General features: G+C 39.1%; 2 protein-coding genes across 6 annotated transcripts in view; both read left to right on the forward strand.

Annotated features, from left to right (window-relative positions):
• NUP107 (nucleoporin 107) overlaps window positions 1–10,308 on the forward strand; it is a 48,633-nt gene extending 38,325 nt beyond the window's left edge. Inside the window, 11 exon segments of the mRNA XM_027771366.1 lie at window positions 491–529; window positions 1,038–1,188; window positions 1,522–1,634; window positions 2,275–2,377; window positions 2,825–2,929; window positions 2,932–2,981; window positions 4,095–4,220; window positions 4,599–4,712; window positions 6,933–7,100; window positions 8,685–8,802; window positions 9,859–10,308. Coding sequence (XP_027627167.1) covers window positions 491–529; window positions 1,038–1,188; window positions 1,522–1,634; window positions 2,275–2,377; window positions 2,825–2,929; window positions 2,932–2,981; window positions 4,095–4,220; window positions 4,599–4,712; window positions 6,933–7,100; window positions 8,685–8,792 — 1,077 coding nt within the window. The 3' untranslated portion in view covers window positions 8,793–8,802; window positions 9,859–10,308.
• Window positions 10,309–12,418: 2,110 nt separating this feature from the next.
• SLC35E3 (solute carrier family 35 member E3) overlaps window positions 12,419–16,245 on the forward strand; it is a 38,817-nt gene continuing 34,990 nt past the window's right edge. For all 5 annotated transcript variants that reach the window (XM_027771367.1, XM_014587376.1, XM_014587378.1 and 2 more), the window contains exons 1-2: window positions 12,419–13,017; window positions 13,859–13,969. In XM_027771367.1, coding sequence (XP_027627168.1) covers window positions 12,616–13,017; window positions 13,859–13,969 — 513 coding nt within the window. In that variant the 5' untranslated portion in view covers window positions 12,419–12,615. The remainder of the gene's footprint in view (window positions 13,018–13,858; window positions 13,970–16,245) is intronic.

Genomic DNA, 16,245 nt, shown 5'->3' on the forward strand with positions numbered 1-16,245 from the left:
CGTGCGTGCCCAAGATCCTGAGAGGAGAATGGAGGAGAAGGGATTGCGGCGTGACCATCCCCCCTGGGGGGTGATTTCTCGCTTTCTGTCTCTCTCTGTCTGTCGGGCGAGCGCACGCGCCCTACAGTGAAAACTCTCTCCAAAAAAAAAAAAAAAAATTAACCAACTATGTTCTGTGTGAGATTTTAGACCTTTGTCTTTTGCTTTTATAAACATATAGTGGTAATTTGGTCAGAGTATACATAGAAGGCGAACAATACAGCAATTGAAAGCTTGGACTGTGGAGCAGGAGTCCTGAGTTCACATCTCTGCTCGGCAGCCTTAGTATGCAGTGCTGGGCGAGTGAACCTCCCTGTTATTTAGTTTATTCCTCTGTAAAATGGTGAACGCCCTAAATCATTTCCTAGCAGAATTTTTTTTAGAAGTTTTATTACTGGTACACATAAGCAGTTGTGGTTATAATTGAATATGCCTTTTTTTTCTTATGAAGGAAGAAGTTTCTATTGAAGTTTTAAAGACTTACATACAGGTAAACTTGAGAATCTATAAATTAATTTTTTTAAACTATTTTAATGAAGACAAAAATCAGAATGATACTTTTTTATTACCCAATGGTAAGAAAGTCACCAAAATCCATAAGAGATATTGTAAGTACATTATTTTGGAGTTTAAAATTATTTTGATTAGCAGCACAAATCCATGTCTATAGGAATCTCTCCTAAATATATTTAAAACTTTGAAGTAAACTTTTTTTAAAAAGCACTGCTGAGATCAGCCGCGGTGACACAGTGGTAATGCAGCACTGCACAGTGTGGGGGTCATGGGAAAGGGTCCCAGGTTTGCAGCACATACTAGTCATGTGCATACCTGTGATCCTGGCTGGTAAGGTGTGGGCTGGATCATGGCATGCGGACCCTGTTGGGAATACCTGTCTCTCTCATGGAAGAAATAAATAACTTTTTTTTTAAAAAAAATCACTATTCATCTTAGAACTTCTTTTGTCATTGACATATTTTGACCTTTTTCTTTTTTTTTAGCTTTTGATAAACGAGAAACATACAAATCTCATAGCATTTTATACCTGTCATTTGCCTCAAGACCTAGCTGTTGCTCAGTATGCATTATTTTTGGAAGGTGTTACAGAATTTGAACAGCGTCACCATTGCCTGGAGCTGGCTAAAGAAGCAGGTAAAAACAAGGTTGAGAATTTTGACTATAGGCCTTGTAGGCAAATTTTCATTTTGACTATAACATTGGTTCATCTAGTTTTAATATCTTAATTTCTCTTGAGAGGGAAAAAGGGGAATAAAATCGTTAGTGAAGTTCTGTTTAGGAATAAGATAACTTGCACTGTAACTTGCATAAAATATATTTTAGCATTTTCTTTTATAATGCCTTTCATATTTGACATATATTTTTAATGAATTGTTATCCCAGATTTATCACATCATTATGACTGTTTTGAGAATATTACTATCAATGATTGATCTTTGCTTTTTATCACTTCAAAAAATTCTTTAGATTTGGATGTCGCAACAATAACAAAAACTGTAGTTGAGAATATTCGAAAGAAAGATAATGGTGAATTTAGTCATCACGATCTGGCTCCAGCCCTCGATACTGGCACTACCGAGGTAATTTGGGGCTGGCGATGAGAGTGTTGTGTAACTCCTGATAGTCCTTCCTGTTGTTCCTTAGTGAACTTCCACCATAAAATAGGCTAGTCTCTTTCTTTTTAAACAATATTTCTTTGTCATCCAGGCCTTTTAAATTATAAAAATTGTCAGCAAACTTAAGGTCTCATGTAAGGGATTCCTTAAAATGATATAATAAAGGAAGCTTCCTCAATGGAAAAAAAAAAATCTAATAATTGGCTTTTTGCCCTTCAAATTATTCTAGATGCTTATTTAATCACTGGTTCTTATATAGCTTACCTACTCCTTTTTTTTTTTTTTTTTTTCCCCAAAAGGGAACAGAGACATAACTGAGAAAAAACAATTTTAGAGTAGCACTTGAAGAAGTAAATTGACTAGGTTAAGTTGGTAGGGCATTCCATATGTAATTCCAGATTCATAGTCCAGTAAGAATTTCCTGAAGTTTGGTAGCATTAAATATGAAAATAAACTAAGGAAAGTTAGATTATTTCATAATTTTATATAACTTGAAGGGAAAATATATGTTCACTAGTAATATAGGTATAAGTTAATTTACTAATTTACAGAATATCTTAGGAAAAAAATTGATGTTTTTCTTTTTTTCTGCTAAAATTAATAGGAGGATCGCTTAAAGATAGATGTAATTGACTGGTTGGTGTTTGACCCAGCACAGAGAGCAGAAGCACTGAAACAAGGCAATGCGATAATGAGAAAATTCTTGGGTAGGCTGTATTTTTATATTCATTCTCAGTTTTTGTTCACATACCTACATTCTTTAATTTGGCTTGGTTTTTGTCTGACCCTTCTATTAGGAGGGAAAGAAATCAATCACTTTTATATATCAGACCTGGTATTTTGAAACAACATACTCAAGAGTAAATTTTCATTGTCCTAAGCAATTTTGCTTATAATCTCAAGGCTGTCAGACTTTGAAAAGTGTAATTGTTTTCTAAAACTTACTGCATTTAATGTATCTGTTGATGCTACCATCACACTGAGACTGGAAAAAAGGCCATTAGGTAGAAAGATCACCAAGACTTGACAGAAGTACATTGTGACCTGAAATGGTTATGGCTCTCTGTGAAAGTTGTAAACCAGTGATTTAACGTCTTTGGAAACCATCACATAGAAGTCATGTATATTGAAAATTCTTGATCTTTTTTTCACAGCTTCAAGAAAACATGAAGCTGCAAAAGAAGTATTTGTGAAAATTCCTCAGGATTCTATAGCAGAAATCTATAATCAGTGGGAGGAACAAGGAATGGAAAGTCCTCTTCAAAAGATGACAATGCTATCAGGGAACATTTGTGCATTAGAGCTTATTTGGTGAGATTGTAGAGAAAACCACAGACGTGCCTATCTGCGTGATGATTTTTCTGATCGACTCTCAGAGTCTGAACTTTTTGCCATAAGTGGTGATCAATTTATCTTATCTTCTTTGTGACTATAGTGCTGACTGATCCACAGAGGCTTGAAATCATGACTTTGTTTTCATCAGCATGATCCTGTAATCAATGCTCATCAGCCAAGGTCACCTCACACCTTGGATAGCATGCGCGATATCTGAAACTCACATCTTCATAAGATTCTGTGAATGCTTGTCTCAACTCCTAATTTTCTGGCTTGTGGGAATAGCTGAGGAAAGTAGGATATTCTAGATTTGTTATGACTAAATTACGGCATACTCATACAAATTCAGCAGTAATCAAGTGATTACTGGTTACCATGGGCCGTGTATTAGGTTGACAGAGAAGTCAAGACTTATTTTTCTGAGCAAAAATGTGTCAGGACTTTCCCAACAGTCCATTAGTTGGGTTAAATCTGGATAGCCTTCTGTTCTTTCCCTGTTCAAGCTAACGGACTAATCAAGAACAGACATGCATTCATCACAGAGTGATAAATATCAAGATATATATGTGATTAAGGAGGCTAAAATAGGAATAGTTGGCAGAAAACACTGTATAGATAGATACACTCACATATATACACATATATATATTCCTTGCAAGTGTCTGTCATTTGACAAAACATGTATTCACAATGATTTTTTTTTTTTTTTGCAAAAACACAAAATTGAAGTTTTTTGTTTTTTGTTTTTATTTGCTATTTGCTAGAGTGTGTGTGCACTCCTCAGGGAAGAGAGAAGATGGGGAGGGGAAATATGGCACATGATGCTGCAGTCTCTTCTCCATTTCTCTCACTGTTGGGATTTTGGCCACACACCTGTACCTGGCATGTTTTCACGCCACAGGGCCCGGAACTCAACTACACAGTTGGCTCTATAAAATCTGGCTCCCTTAGCCACTAGGCCATGGGGCTGGCCCCAAGTTTTATTTTGTGATGCTGAAAAATTATTTCTGAGAAACAAATCTTAAAAGCGTTGTTGAACAATAACTTAAAACTTTTCATGTTTTTGTTCTTTTTTTCTTTATATTTTAGGAAGCACATGAAACCTTTAATGAGTGGTTTAAGCATATGAATTCAGCTCCACAGAAACCTACTTTGATACCCCAACCAACTTTTACTGAGAAAGTGGCTCATGAACACAAAGAAAAGAAATATGAAGTAAGTCAAATGAGGATCTGGGACATGCCTTTTGCATCTGAAAAATGTATGTTACATTTTTCAAACAGGTGGTTTTTCTCAACACCTAGTCTTGTTATAACAGATGATCTTCCTATTAATGTTCTGTTATGTAAAATAGCCAACTATTTACTTACTTTTCTGTAGATAATTAACCAAACATAAAACCCACAGGTGACATTAGCATTAATTTATAGAGTCAGTATTTCAGTGTTTTATTTCACTATGGTCTGTTGATACTTATTTTTATATTTGGCTGATTGAAATGTCAACTACTTTAGAATGATGTTTTGTATGTATATTTCTTTTTGTACTTTACAAGTAAATTATTTATTTGCCTGCCTTTTGTTTGTTTTGCAGATGGATTATGGTATTTGGAAAGGGCATTTGGATGCCCTAACTGCTGATGTGAAGGAAAAAATGTATAATGTCTTGTTGTTTGTTGACGGAGGGTGGATGGTGGATGTTAGAGAGGTAAGCTGTGTGTAAATTTAATAGCCAAAAACAACACAAATGTATATCTGTTTTTCAGATGTTCTGTTTCTGCATAGCATCTCTGGGTTTTACACAATTTGTAGTTAAAACTAAACATCCAGTATTTTAAGCTAAACTGAAAATACTAGCTAAGGGGCCAGCAGGTGGCGTGGTGGTTAAGGTACTGCACTTCCACATGGCTGACCGTGGTTTAAGTCCTGGACTTGGCAGCTAACTTTTTCATTTTACCTTTCTCTCTGTCTCTCTCTGAGTAGTGCACATACCCTGTAGCAAATCAGAAGACAATAATAATACATATAATTAAGTAAATAATTATTTTTTAAAATAGAAGAAAATATTAGCTAGGAGTGTTTGACTCCTGGATAAATTATCTCTTCACCTTTAGTATGTTCACACAGGACACTAAAATCTAATATTTTAAAATTCTGGACCTAAAATGGAATTTTATGGGGACATGTCAAAAAGTTTTAGAATTAAAGTAAAGGTTTATGGGGCCAGCTCTGTAGCCTAGCAATTAAAGGAGCCAGATCCCACATGGCCAACTATGGTTCGAACCCCAGCCCCTTAGCTTGAAAAATATGCTGGGTACGTGTGTGTGTGTTTGAAATCCTAGTAGGATGTAGATATGGAGTAAGGATTGTGGCATGGCTACTGGGAACGCATTTTCCCTTTTCCCCCTCTCTCTGTCTTTAAACACACACACACACACACACACACACACACACGCTCCATTGCATGGTGGTTAAGGGGTTAAGGATCCCACATGGCCAGCCACATAGTTCAGAGTCTAGACCTGGCGGCTTAAGAAACGTGCTGGTCTTGTGTGCTCAAAATCCCAACAGGAGGGAGGAAATGGACTGTAGTATGACCATTCCCCCATGGAGGATGCTTTCTCCTCTCCCTCAGTATTCTACACTCAGAAATTCTTGATTTTTCTGAGATAGGGCTGGGCTTTTTTTTTGTTATTGTTGTTAATCACCTGAGGAACTTCAGCATATAGAACCGCTTGCAAAACTATTAAGTACCATAAAGAAAAAAAGTTAAAAAGCACAGATTAAGTATTTTTGGAGTTCAAGAAAAATAAATGTTTGTTTCCATAAAGAATCTGGATATGGGACCAGCAGTTAGCGTAATGGCTAGGTCGCTGGACTCCCACACAGTCGACCGTGGTTTGAGTCCCGGACCCGGTGGCTTAAACTCACGCCGGGCGCATGTGCATGCATGCCCAAGATCCTGAGAGGAGAATGGAGGAGAAGGGATTGCGGCGTGGCCATCCCCCCTGGGGGGTGATTTCCTGCTTTCTGTCTCTCTGTCTCTCTCTATCTGTCTGGCGAGCGCACGCGCCCTATAGCAAAAACCTCTCAAAAAAAAAAAAAAAAAAAGAATCTGGATAGGATGTTTGAGAAGTGTAGCATTTGACTTGAAATTTTGCATAGGTAGAATGGATGAACTGAGGTGGGGGAAAAGAAGGATACTGTCGATAATAATCATATCAGAGGAAGACATTGAGGCCCAGAAATAATGAATAGCTCACTGTTGCCTCTGTAGGCCCGATAATCTACCCAAGGAGAACGGGAAATACTGGATTCTTGGATATTTAGTACTTTATTTTGAACAGAGAAAACAGTAGTGTTATTGGTATATTTTTTTTCTGCCATTCTTCATACACTCATTTACTACTTTTTGAAAGATGCCCAAATCTTCATGCTTTATACTGTAAAATCTGGTCTGCAAAATTCCATAATTGAAGACACTGCCTTGTTACATATGTGTGCATGTGTATGTATATGTATATGTATATATTTTTTTTACTTTATTTTTTTGTAAGAGATATTTTTTGCTATAGAGTCCATATGCTCACCAGAGAGACAGAAAGTGAGAAATCACCCCAAAGGATTGCCACGCTGCAATCCCTTCTCCTCCAGGCTCTTCTCAGGATTTTGGACACATACGTACCTGGCGTGCGTCTCAAGCCGCCAGGTCCAGGACTTGAACTGTGGTCGACTATGTGGGAATCCAGCTACATAACTATTACACCACCTGCGGATCCTGCCTGGTTATATTTTTAATGGGCATGATAAGCTTTAGAAAAGCCCTTTAGTTTCTGCTTGTCTTGATTTTGATTCAATACTTGACTTTTTTTCTTGTAAGGGTATTAGCTCAAAGTTGTTCAAATGATTACTTTATGTCTGTCTGTAGGATGCTGAAGAAGACCCTGAAAGAACACATCAAATGGTTTTGCTGAGAAAGCTTTGTCTGCCAATGTTATGTTTTCTGCTTCATACCATATTGCACAGTACTGGTCAATACCAGGAATGCCTCCAGTTAGCAGATATGGTGTCCTCTGAACGCCACAAACTGTATCTGGTAAGTTCTAGAGCGAATACCTTTTAAATTTTAGTGATTTGATGCCCTCTGTAGTGTTTAATTTTGTTAAAATGTGTTAACATTTTTTAGTTAGGTCTAGTTTTAATGTTTGTGCTTTTTCCCAAAAATGTGTATGTATTTATAAGCAGTTAGAAGTACAGCTGACCTTGCATAAGACAGGTTTGAACTGCATGAGTACAATTAAGTACACTTTTTAAAAAATAAAATACCTTGGGGAAAAACAATACAGTACTGGCCTACCAGATATCATAGTGGTTAGATCCCACATGTCTGACTGTGTGGTTCAAGTCCTGGTCCTGGGTCCAGGAGCTTGAAAAACACACCAGGCACTTGTGTGTGTGCCCAAAATCCTGAAAGGAAAATGGAGGAGAAGGGTTTGTAGTATAGCTACCCCCTCTGGGGGAATTATTTCTCACTTTCTCTCTCTTTGGTAACCTCCCATACTCTATAGCAAACTTAAAAAAAAAAAAAGTACAATGGTGTAAACATATTTTTATTGCCTTATGGGTTTTTGTTTGTTTATTTGTTTTGTTTTGTTTTGCCAAAGAATTCCTAAACTCACCAGAGAGACAGAGAGAGAGACAGAAGAGTGCATCCTCCATGGAGAATAATCATACCACAATCCCTTCTCCTCCATCTTTTCTTCCTTGCAGGATTTTGGGTATGCACACTACACACCCAACATTTTTCTCAAGCCACCATGTCTGGGACTCAAACTGAGCCATCAGCCATATGGGATCCATTTGCCTTAATCACCAGGTCATGGAGACGGCCCTATGATTTTCTCAATAACCTTTTTTTCCTTTAGCTTACTTTGTTGTAATAATATAGTATATAATATATATATAACATATGTAATTTGCATTAATCAACTGTTTATATTATTAGTAAGGCTTCTGGTCAATAGTAGGCTTTTAGTAGTTAAGTTTTCAGTGAGTCAGAAGTTGTATGTGGCCTGATGGTGATGGCTTAGGCAGTAACATACTGAACTGCACTATTGGAAGCCACAAGACCATCCATGGGTTCAGATCCCAAGTGAACTTGAAAACACACCTGTGTATGTATCTAGTATCCTGACAAGCTAGAAGGCTGGGGGTAGGGGTTTGCCATGTGATATGACTCTGTTAAGGATACCCTTCTCTTTCAGTCCTGACTCTGTTTCTTTTTCTGTCCCTTGCATGCACATTCACTCTCTCTTATGAATAAAATAAACTTTTAAAAAAGATACATGCAGGTCCAGACAGTGACAGATCAGTAACACAATGTTCTGTGAAGCTGACCTTCATGGGAAAGTTCTGGGTTTGAGTCTGGAATCTTCCTGAACATTAAGTTATATGCAGATTTTTGGAGATTAATATTCTTTAATCCCCCCCCCCCCATGTTGTTCAAGGGTTAACTGTATATAGACCAACTCTGAGAAATAGTTTTGAAGTTTTTGAATCACTCTAGTATGAATCTTAAAGAGGATTTCTTGCTCTTATTGAGCGAATCAGAATGATTAGAAGGCTGTAAATTCAAATTCTTCCTTGTTCTCATAATTGTTTTTCTCTTTTTAAAAATCAGGTGTTTTCTAAGGAAGAACTAAGGAAATTGCTGCAGAAGTTACGGGAATCCTCTCTAATGCTTCTAGACCAGGGATTTGACCCATTGGGATATGAAATTCCATCATAATTCATCATCTGTTTGTATTCTGATTTCCATTATAAATGGATTTTTATATAAAATATGCATATTTGTAATTACTGGGCTTTTTCTTTTTGTCTTATTTCAGGGAAATGTAAAATTTAGACACTTGAATTTTATGTTTTTATTGCACTTTGAAAAAAATTTTTTAAAGAGTTATTCTATTTAACTTTATTTTTAAGAATTTTTTTAATTTAATTTTATTTATTCATTCATTTATTTTAATTTGACCAGAGACACACACAGAGAGAGAGAGAGAAAGTGAGAAAGCAATCCACCAGGTTTGGGACTCAAAACGTGGTCAGCTATGTGGGAGTATCCAGTGCTTTAGCTACCACACCACCTGCTGGTCCCTTTATTTATTTATTTAATTTGACCAGAGAAGGGGGGAGAGAGGGAGAGAGAGAGAGAGAGAGAGAGAGAGAGAGAGAGAGAGAGAAAGTGAGAAAGCAACCCACCATTGTCCAGGACTCAAACCATGGTTGGCCATGTGGGAATCCAGTGCCCTTAACCACCACGCCACCTGCCGGCCGCATGCCCTTTGAAAATTTAACATATTGATATGTCTCTGAGTGTATTGACTAATTATATTGAAAAGTTCATTTCTTACAAATTCCAGGACTGTTTCTCTGTTATATAACAGGGAAATTAGATTTCCTATACTAATTTCTTTCTGTAATCATAAATACTCTGATATTTTAAACTTCTAAGATGGGAAGTAGATTCATTTCCAAGTCCGGTATGTTATTCCTCATGTACCAGTAACTGATTACTACACTGTCTTAATAGCTCTTAGAAAGAGATATATAGACAATGGACTCTGCCTCAAGTTTTACTTATGCTAGCTAAAGTGATTCAAAGACAGAAGATTTTACTTACTGAAACCTCTTTAATTCCTATTGCAGGAGGCTTCATTGAGTTCATGAAAAATGCATATTATGAAAAAACTGTGTGGATTGTAAAAATGTTAGCACCAAAATAAACTCAGTTTAATTAGATTTCCATGAACTGTTTGGAGTTCTCTCATGTCCTACTATGCATCCATATTTTTTAGATGGAGAGAGCTGGCTCCATGGCACAGCAAGAACGCACTGATCAGGAAAAGCTGGATTCGACATGGTAACCGAGGCTCGGATCCCAGCTTGGTCAACCTGAAATTCTGGGCATGTAAGTGCCCAAGAGCTGACTTACTGAAGGACTGGAGGGAGAGAATTACAGTGTGGACAGACCCTGTGGACTCCTTTTCTCTTGTTCTTGTTCATTCTCTTTGGTATGTGTGAGTGCACTCTGTCATGAGTATCATGCAGAGTATCATTGCAGATACTCTGATATGATGGATTGCACCACCTTAAATGCCTTTCCTTTCTGATCATAGCATTTAGAGATTTTTCATCCAACAGTAGTTACTAAAACACACCCTTCTGTGCTAAGAGCCCCATAGAAAGCCAGAATGGCTTTCTTTCCCACTCCCCAAAATAAACCTGAAGTTCATATGATCATGGATGACTCATTTATTAACTTTGGAATCATGGGGAAAAGCATGCAAGGCTAAACAATGTGCATTCACATATGAATAAAGAAAAAAATTTTAAATAAGGTTGAGCCATATGAACTGATATGAAAGTGTAAATCTAACAAACATATAGGATTTGTATACTGAAAACTAGAATACTCATGAAACAAACCAAAAATAATAAAATAAACAAAGAGGCATACACCATGTTCATTAACTGTAAGAGTCAAAATAGTAAGGATGTCAAGTTAATATACAGATTTAACACAATTCCTGTGTAGATCTTAGCAAGAAAAGGCATTGTTAGTTGGTTTTACTGAACTAACATTACTTTTTTTAGAGCTAGCAGGTGGTATGGTGGTTAAGACACTAGATTCCTACACGGCCAACAGCAGTTTGAGTCCCAGACCCAGCAGGTTAAAACTCATTCTGGGCACATGCGTGTGCATGCCCAAAATCCCAGGAGGAAAAGGGACTGTGGCATGGCCATCCCCCTGGGGGGTAATTTCTCACATTCCTTCTCACTGTCTCTTTGCTTCTTCAGTGCACTGAAGGCAAAAAAACTCTGTGTTTGTGTGTGTGTGTGTATATGTGTGTGTGTATTTTTTCTTAGATGCAATAATAGTATTGTGAATGAATAGTGGGGAGCGTTTGAGGTATATGTGAGCGTTTGAACTATATGTGAAACAAGAATGGCAGTGTCAAGGGCCAGCTGGTGGCATGGTGGTTAAGTTGGCTGGATCCCACATGACTATGGTTTTAGTCCTGGACCTGGTGGTTGAAAAACATGCCAGCTGCATGTGTGCATGCCCAAAACCCCAAAAAGGGAGACATGGAAGAGAAGGAACTGTGGCATTATCTTCTTCCATGGATAGGGCCCCCTCCTATCCTCTCCTTCCATCCCATTTTCACCCCCACAACACACACACCCTCTGGTAAATTTAAAAAATAAAAAGAAAGACAATATTGAAAATATGTGATAAGTACTAACGGGATCATTATTTTAACTGCCTAAATTTGAAATTTCCCATAATAATGAGGGCAGAAAGTGGACTGTGGAGCCAAAAGATTTGGACTAGAATCTTACTCTTATTCCATTCCAGCTGCAATTTAACACCCATGATCACCTTTTTGACATTTGTAATTGAAAATAATCATATTTCAGTGACTGTAATTAGGACTAAAACTCTTGTGCTTTAGTGAAGGAAGTAGAGTTGGCCACTTAACCAGTTAAATCAGCCTGGAACAGTCTGCAGGACTGTGGGAAACTAACTGAATGAATATCAAAGATGGGGTTAGAGTCAGGAAGGCTTTGAATGACAGAATTAGTAAATGTAACTCAACAGGCAGTTAGAATCCGCTAACAATTTTTATCTCTTAACTCAAATTTCAGCGGTCATATTTTAACTATTTTCAAGTATTAGAAAAAGTGGACTGAAGGACCAGCAGTTAGCGTAATGGTTATGTCGCTGGGTTCAAGTCCCAGACCCTGTGGCTTAAACACACTGGGCGCGTGTGTGTGCGTGCCCAAGATCCCGAGAAGAGAATGGAGGAGAAGGGATTGAGGTGCGTCCATCCCCCTGGGGGTAGATTTCTCATTTTCTGTCTCTCTGTCTCTGTCTTTCTGGCAAGCGCACGCGCTCTATAGCAACCCCCTCCCCCCCAAAAAAAGGGAAGAGGAATGATAATATAATAATCTTCCATGCTGAGATGACCAGCCCCAAATCTGTAATCCAAAGGAGGCTATGAACTGAGTAGGCAAAAGAAGTCAACTGTTAAGAAAAAGGCGTTCAATAAGTAATATGTCCCCTCCTTGGCGACATCAGTCTCATACCTAAAATCGCACAGCTCACTCTACAACCTAACTAGCAAGTTGGGTCAGTAACACCCTGGAAATAAACGTCGAGGGGCGTCCGGCACCGGGTTGGGCAACACCCGCAGAGGACCGAGAGCCCAGGAGCGGCCGCCGGCGCAGCGCCAACGCGCCGGCGCGGAAGCACGCGGCGCCGCGGACCGCTCCAGGCGGAAGCGGGGGTGCCCGGAGTCACGTGGCCGCAGGCGGCGATGGGGCGGGGCGCGGGACGGGGCGCGGGGTTCCATCGGAGGCGGAACATGTGTGCGCCGCAAAGGCTGCTGCCCGCCCGGGATCCGGCCGTTGCGTGCCTCTACCCAGCCCGACGGTGAGGCGGGCGTCTGGGCGGACGCAGCGGTGGACGGGAAGGAGAGGCCGGGCGTCCCTCTCGAAGGCTTCACTGCCCTGGCTTCTCTGGAGTGGCGGGGGCGCGGGCGAGGCGGATCATGGCATCGCTGGCGGACCGAGTGCGGGGCAACGGGCGAATCGCCGCCGGGCTCCTGTTCAACCTGCTAGTGTCCATCTGCATCGTGTTCCTCAACAAATGGATCTATGTGCACCACGGCTTCCCCAACATGAGCCTGACCCTGGTGCACTTCGTGGTCACCTGGCTGGGCTTGTACATCTGCCAGAAGCTGGACATCTTTGCCCCCAAAAGTCTGCCGCCCTCCAAGCTCCTTCTCCTGGCCCTCAGCTTCTGTGGCTTTGTGGTCTTCACCAACCTGTCTCTGCAGAACAACACCATAGGTACCTATCAGCTGGCCAAGGCCATGACCACGCCAGTGATCATAGCCATCCAAACCTTCTGCTACCAGAAAAGCTTCTCCGCCAGAATACAGCTCACGCTGGTGAGTAGCTTCAGCTTCTTCGCGCGTCACTCAGCCACATCCCGGGAAATTTGAATGCACGTTGTTTAGCTTTGCGCCACGCTCCGAAATTCACAAATAAGCCATCCGTGAGCGTACGAACGTCAGGCTTATTTTGGGGAGTGGGAAAGAAAGCCATCCTGGCTTTCTCTGGCGCTCCTTACCACAGGAGGGTGTGCTTTAACAACTGTTTGATGAAAATCTCTAAATGCTATGATCAGAAAGGAAAAGCATATTGGGTGGTGCAATCCGTTTTATCAGAGTATCTGCAGAAGCTCAACCTGAAAAACAGCTCTCCACCCCCCGAGGGAGTCAGACCATGTATGGTACCCGTGAAAAGGTTGAGCATGAAATGTTAAGTCTCAGAATATATGCAGCAAGTACTGCAGAGGTGCTGGCATCTTTAAATGAAAGATCTTTAAAATCACGAGAGTGATTTTCCAGCACCAAGTAACTTACAATATGTAAGATTTTAATGTTTTTGCTGTTACATTTTTATCTATGCTTATATGTTGATTGGGGTCCATTTACTCACTTTACCGTGCTTGTGGTCTTTTCTTGAAAAATGCAATGCACATTAACTCATTATTTTACCGGAAGTTTAAACAGGATTTATGACTATCAATCTATTAATAGAATGTCATGTGTTTAGGAAATAGGATTAAGAACCAGACTTCCCAAATGAGGGGGGGAAAACATTTATACAGGTCCATGTTTCCCAGTTATGTGTTTATGATTAGCCTTATAAGACATTGTGAAAGGAATACTAAATTGATGTCTCTTGAACTTAATCTGAACTACATTTACCTCTTTTTCTTTACAGATTCCTATAACTGTAGGTGTAATCCTAAATTCTTATTACGATGTGAAGTTTAATTTCCTGGGAATGGTGTTTGCTGCTCTTGGTGTTTTAGTTACATCCCTTTATCAAGTGGTTGGTAATTTTTTTTTTTCTTTATGTGCCTTTTTAGCAGATTTCATAAATTTTGAAGCTGTATCTCAAGGTTTAGAAAATACAGTATAGAGACAATAGACTGTTGGGAAGAAAGCGTAATTGCATAAATTGTCTGACCCAAGGTGAAGAGGAGAAAGGAGGACACAGAAACGTGGGTGCGATGCTCACCAAATACCTCCCTGTTTGTAAGTGAGTTTGGGGTGAAATGAAATTATTTTCTGGGAAATCTTTACAAAAATGAGTAGTAAGACTTTTTACTTCCTAAGTTCACTGGTTATATTTATCATTTTCTCTTTAATTAGAACATTGCTGAAGGTGCAAATACACTTTAAGAAATTTGGACAGTAAAGAAAATTTAGGCCTTTACTTTCTTTTGTCTCAAAAAATATGCTGTCATTACAACTTGAATATTAGCTTTTGAGAATTTGCCTGTACTGAGTATTTTATACCAATGGGTAGTTCACTTGAGAAACATTACCTTGTCTGTAGTAGGCATTCATTAAATATCATTCATGGATTCACTTATTCATTACTATAGATCTCAACAAATATGTTTTTTGTTTCTTATATAATAGGCAGTATATAAGTTAGTATAGACAACAGTGAAACAATATTCTCTCTATACTGAAAACCTTGATCTAGAAATTTTGGGTACGCCTGCCTGCGTGGAGAATCAGAGCCAAAAATGTGTAACCAGTTTTACTTTTTTCATAGACATCCACTGGCTATAAACTGTGGCATCCTTGTTAGGAATGTTAGTAGTTCAGTAATACAACTCTACGTCTTAAACTTTGTAGTAGTGATTAATTCAGAAATGTTGTTATGAAGAAATATGAGGGGACTTTAAAAAGTTCCTGAAAATAGTGGACCGGCGGGTGGCATGGTGATTAAGGTGCTGGACACTCCCACAGGGCCGACCAGGGTTTGAGTCCTGAATCTGGTGGCTTGCTTTCTCACTTCCTCTCTCTCTCACTCTCGCCCTCTGTCTCTCTCTAGTCAAATTAAAAAATAAATGAATGAATAAATAAAATAAATAATTATTCTTTTTAAAAAGTTCCTGAAAATACATATCATGAAAAACTGTACCTGGATTTCCCAATTTTTTGCATCAAAATAAACTGTTACTTTAATTTCATTTTTTTCATGAACTTTTTGAAGTGCATTTTGCTTTAGGGGAATACATTTTTTATTGGCAGGGAAGCAGTTTAAATAAGAGTCTGGGGTATGAAAGGATGGAGCACCTACTCAGTCTACTAGACTTCATGATACTCTTGTACTATAAAAGATGATCTGTGGGGCCAGCAGGTGGTTAAGGCGCTAGACACTCCCACATGGCCAACCATGGTTCGAATCCCAGACTTGGTGGCTTCCTTTCTCTCTCTCTCTCTTTCTCTGTCTGTCTCTTTCTGGTCAGATTAAAATAAATGAGTGAATAAATAAAATAATTTAAAAATTTTTTAAAAATAATAAAATAAAGATCTGTGAAAGCTCAGCTTGATACTTTAACAAATTGTATTTGGGTGCACTTCAGTGAGTTTAAATTCTGTTACTAGATTATAGTAACTGAACATTTTTATTTTGGCTTTTTTGTTAAATGCATTTTTTGAGAGGCCTCGTATGGGTTAAATATCTATTTTAATTTGCCAGAGGGTGCATGCATGAGACAGAGCAAAGGAGAAAGCATCCCCACATTGAGGCATGGTCATGCTGCATCCTTTCTCTATTTCTTTTATTTATTTATTTATTTATTTATTTATTTTTGCTATAGAGCGTGTGCGCTCACCAGGAAAACAGACAGAAACAGAGAGATAGAAAGCAAGAAATCACCCCCGAGGGTGGATGGCCACGCCACAATCCTTTCTCCTCCATTCTCTGGGGATCTTGGGCACACATGCACATGCGCCCAGCATGAGTTTAAGCCACTGGGTCTGGGACTCCAACCGTGGTCGGCTACATGGGAGTCCAGCGACATAGCCATTAACACTAACTGCTGGTCCCGATTAGTTTATTTTTAACACCCATCATGCCATGAATTCATAGGGAATAGGTTCCAGTAGCTCAGGCTCCTTTCCATTGGTTCTCACAAAGTGTGTTTCTCTGGGTGGAGCAGGCTGGTGCTTTAGTTGAACCCAGGTACCTTTCTCTTTGGCTTCTTTCTTTTTCTGGTCATTTTCCTTCACACGTTTTAGGAAGCTATCTCTGCTCTTAGAATGCTTAATATGCTCAATACGCACATTGATTCTCTTGGCAAGAAT

Source organism: Tupaia chinensis, unplaced genomic scaffold (genome assembly GCF_000334495.1).
Source record: "Tupaia chinensis unplaced genomic scaffold, TupChi_1.0 Scaffold000208_1, whole genome shotgun sequence".
NCBI lineage: Eukaryota > Metazoa > Chordata > Mammalia > Scandentia > Tupaiidae > Tupaia > Tupaia belangeri.